The following is a 2653-nucleotide window of genomic DNA, read 5'->3' as shown; positions in this document are numbered from 1 at the left end:
TTTTTTTTTTTAAAATTTTTTTTTTTTTTTTTTTTTTTTTTTTTTTTTTTTTTTTTTTTTTTTTCCTGGTTTAAATTTCAAATCATGAAATTTTTCGAATGTCGAACGAGAACAAAAAATGGATTTGAAAATGACGTAAAGTTTGATCGCCACAGTGAAAAATACATATAAATTTACAGCAGTATTGAAGAAATACTACAACGTAAAAGTATAGCCAGAATTTTATATATTAGTCGTGTTCACGTTTACTTAGGTGTCTATAAACATACCAATTAATGCGCATTTTATTTATTTGTTTATTTATTTTTTTTTTTTTCCCCTCAGATTCAAAGGACTTGCTTCAAGTTGGCATCAACTTCGACTTTATCTAACTTTGTAATCATAGGGTCCACAACTTCACTAGCTACGAGCTTGAATAGCTTGTAAATGAGATCTTTCAAATCATCACCAGTTTGTTTGAAATCAGGATACGAATTTACCTCTAACAAATACACGTTGTAGTTGTCATCCACCAAAAAGTCAACTCCAAAGATCTCCATTGCATTTTCCAAAGGTTGAAAGTTTAGCTTGTCCACAGTTGTAGCCGCAGTGAATAGTTCACTAGTTATCTCACTCACCTGGTCAAACACTTTGTCCTTGTCACATTGTGAGATGCCTTTCAATTTCCAAAATGGCACGACTAACGGATCCTCTTCTTCTTGTAGACAAGTGTTTGTCAAATGCCCACTCAAGTCAATCTCCCTTTCCAATTCAGTGGGAGCCTTGTAGGACGACCCAGCAAACAAGGTTAAAATATTCTTGTACACAAACACCTTCAAGTTACCTTGACAGACAACGTAAGTTCTCAAGTGAAACTTTTTATCGTCGTAAGCTGGAAGCAATAATGGATTCGCAATGTACTCTTGAATGATAAAGTGTCTCAAGTGTGATAAAATCAAGCCATTCCCTTGTTTCTTGTCTCCTTGGTTCTCCTCTTCGTCATCCTCATCATCGTCATTATCGAATGCATCAAAAATGGCTTGCAATTGGTCCACTGTCTTGAATATACTTATACCTTGCCCTTTATCGCTCATACTTGGTTTCACAATCCAAACCTTATCGCCTTCATTTATAGCGTCCCTCAATTCATAGGCATCGTCAAGTGAGTCATCCAAAAATTCGGCATAATCAAGTTCAAGCTGATAGTTTTCAGGCACAGCCCGTTTCAAAATTGAGTTGGGATATTTAGCCACATATTGGTGTACGGTGTTTGCTAGATAATGTTTTCGTATCAAAGCCTTGCGGTATATGTATGAAGGAATAAAGTAGTTCTTATCGTGGACCAAGTCAAGATCAATGTCTTCATACTCCCCATAATGGAAAACCGGCAGCCCCTTGGGTACCAGCTTAGGGTCTGATGTAACATTATAGCCAAGTGTCTTGAATGCCAGCACAAGAGGCTCATAGACATATACGTCCTCAGGAATTGTAATTAGCAACGTCTTTGTTACCGAAAGATCCTCCTTGTCAAGACTCACTTCCCCAGATAATGTCTGCAACTCCTGAAACGCAGCTTTCAAAGGCGTAACACTAATACCTTCTTTCAACAAAACTCTACTGTCTGTATGGTTATGATCAATTAGTCCATCCTTGTAAACACGCTTGAAATCTGGAGTCCAATCAAACTGGATCTGCCTTTTGTCGTTCAAAGTTTCTTGTGGGGTATATATGGATCCCCATTGGTTTTGCAATATAGGCGCATATTCAATTTTTGTCTGGCCAAGTTTGAGTGAATCAACCAAGGGGATATTTATTGAGAACAAGTCAATTTCCGGGTGATGAGTGAGCTCAGTGTACAATTTTTTGATCAACTTAACCGAGATTTTGGCAGCTTCCTTCAAGGTATTAAAGTCGTGATCCATGCTATTGAATGCATAGCTCAATGCAATGGCTCTAACACCATGGGTAACTGCCTCCATGGCAGCACCGACAGTTCCACTGGTGAGAATATAAAGGTTGCTCGAGTTTTTTCCAAAATTTGGGCCACTTATAACCAAGTCAATAGGCTTGTGCTTAGATTGTCTGTATAAGTGGTGAATACCTATATCCGCACATGCCGCTGGTGTGCTGTTGATGAGACACCACTCTTGATACTCCTCCTTGTTGTCGCTATACCTCTTAACTGGATGGTCAAATGGACCCTCATATTTATTTATATCTGGGTTTGGTTTCTCTGTGGAATACTTGGTGTATATATATGTCGAAACCAATGGCTTTCCAGCAAAGTGTGCTTTACCGATCCACGATCTCTGTTGATCAGGGATAACTATTGAAAGATCCCAATCAGTACTTTGTTTGATTTCGTCGACCAAGTATTTCATATATGGACAAGAGCCATCATTAATTGGTCCGTCATCATTTGTCAAAAGCACATGCATTGTGTTGAAAAGTGGTATTTGGTTGCTGTTGCTGTGGTTTTTAGCTAACCTCCTCTTTTATAATTCTTTTCCCTTTTTTTTTTTTTTTTTTTTTTATTTATTTTGAACGCAATTGCTTGGTGATGAAGAGGAAACAAGAAAAAAAAAAATTGGTGAAAAATAGTTGATTTCCCACCACTATAAGAGCATCTAAACCTGTCAAGTTGAGAGATTATGTCAGTCTTCCTCGGCTCAAC

The 2653-nt window shown here is 37.6% G+C and overlaps 1 protein-coding gene across 1 annotated transcript; it reads right to left on the bottom strand. All coding sequences in view use genetic code 12, as the record gives it.

The window, feature by feature from the left end:
• Window positions 1-326: 326 nt before the first annotated feature.
• KGF57_002144 (putative tubulin tyrosine ligase) lies at window positions 327-2417 on the bottom strand (the record flags this gene model as incomplete). Its single annotated transcript, XM_051751426.1, has 1 exon — window positions 327-2417. The coding sequence occupies one exon, from the start codon at window positions 2415-2417 to the stop codon at window positions 327-329; it is 2091 nt and encodes a 696-aa protein (XP_051609353.1).
• Between the last annotated feature and the right edge of the window lie 236 nt (window positions 2418-2653).

The sequence above is a fragment of the Candida theae genome, assembly GCF_024610275.1.
Source record: "Candida theae strain CBS 12239 chromosome Unknown scaffold154, whole genome shotgun sequence".
Classification (NCBI taxonomy): Eukaryota; Fungi; Ascomycota; class Pichiomycetes; order Serinales; family Debaryomycetaceae; genus Lodderomyces; species Lodderomyces theae.
This window is presented reverse-complemented; position numbering and strand designations above follow the sequence as displayed.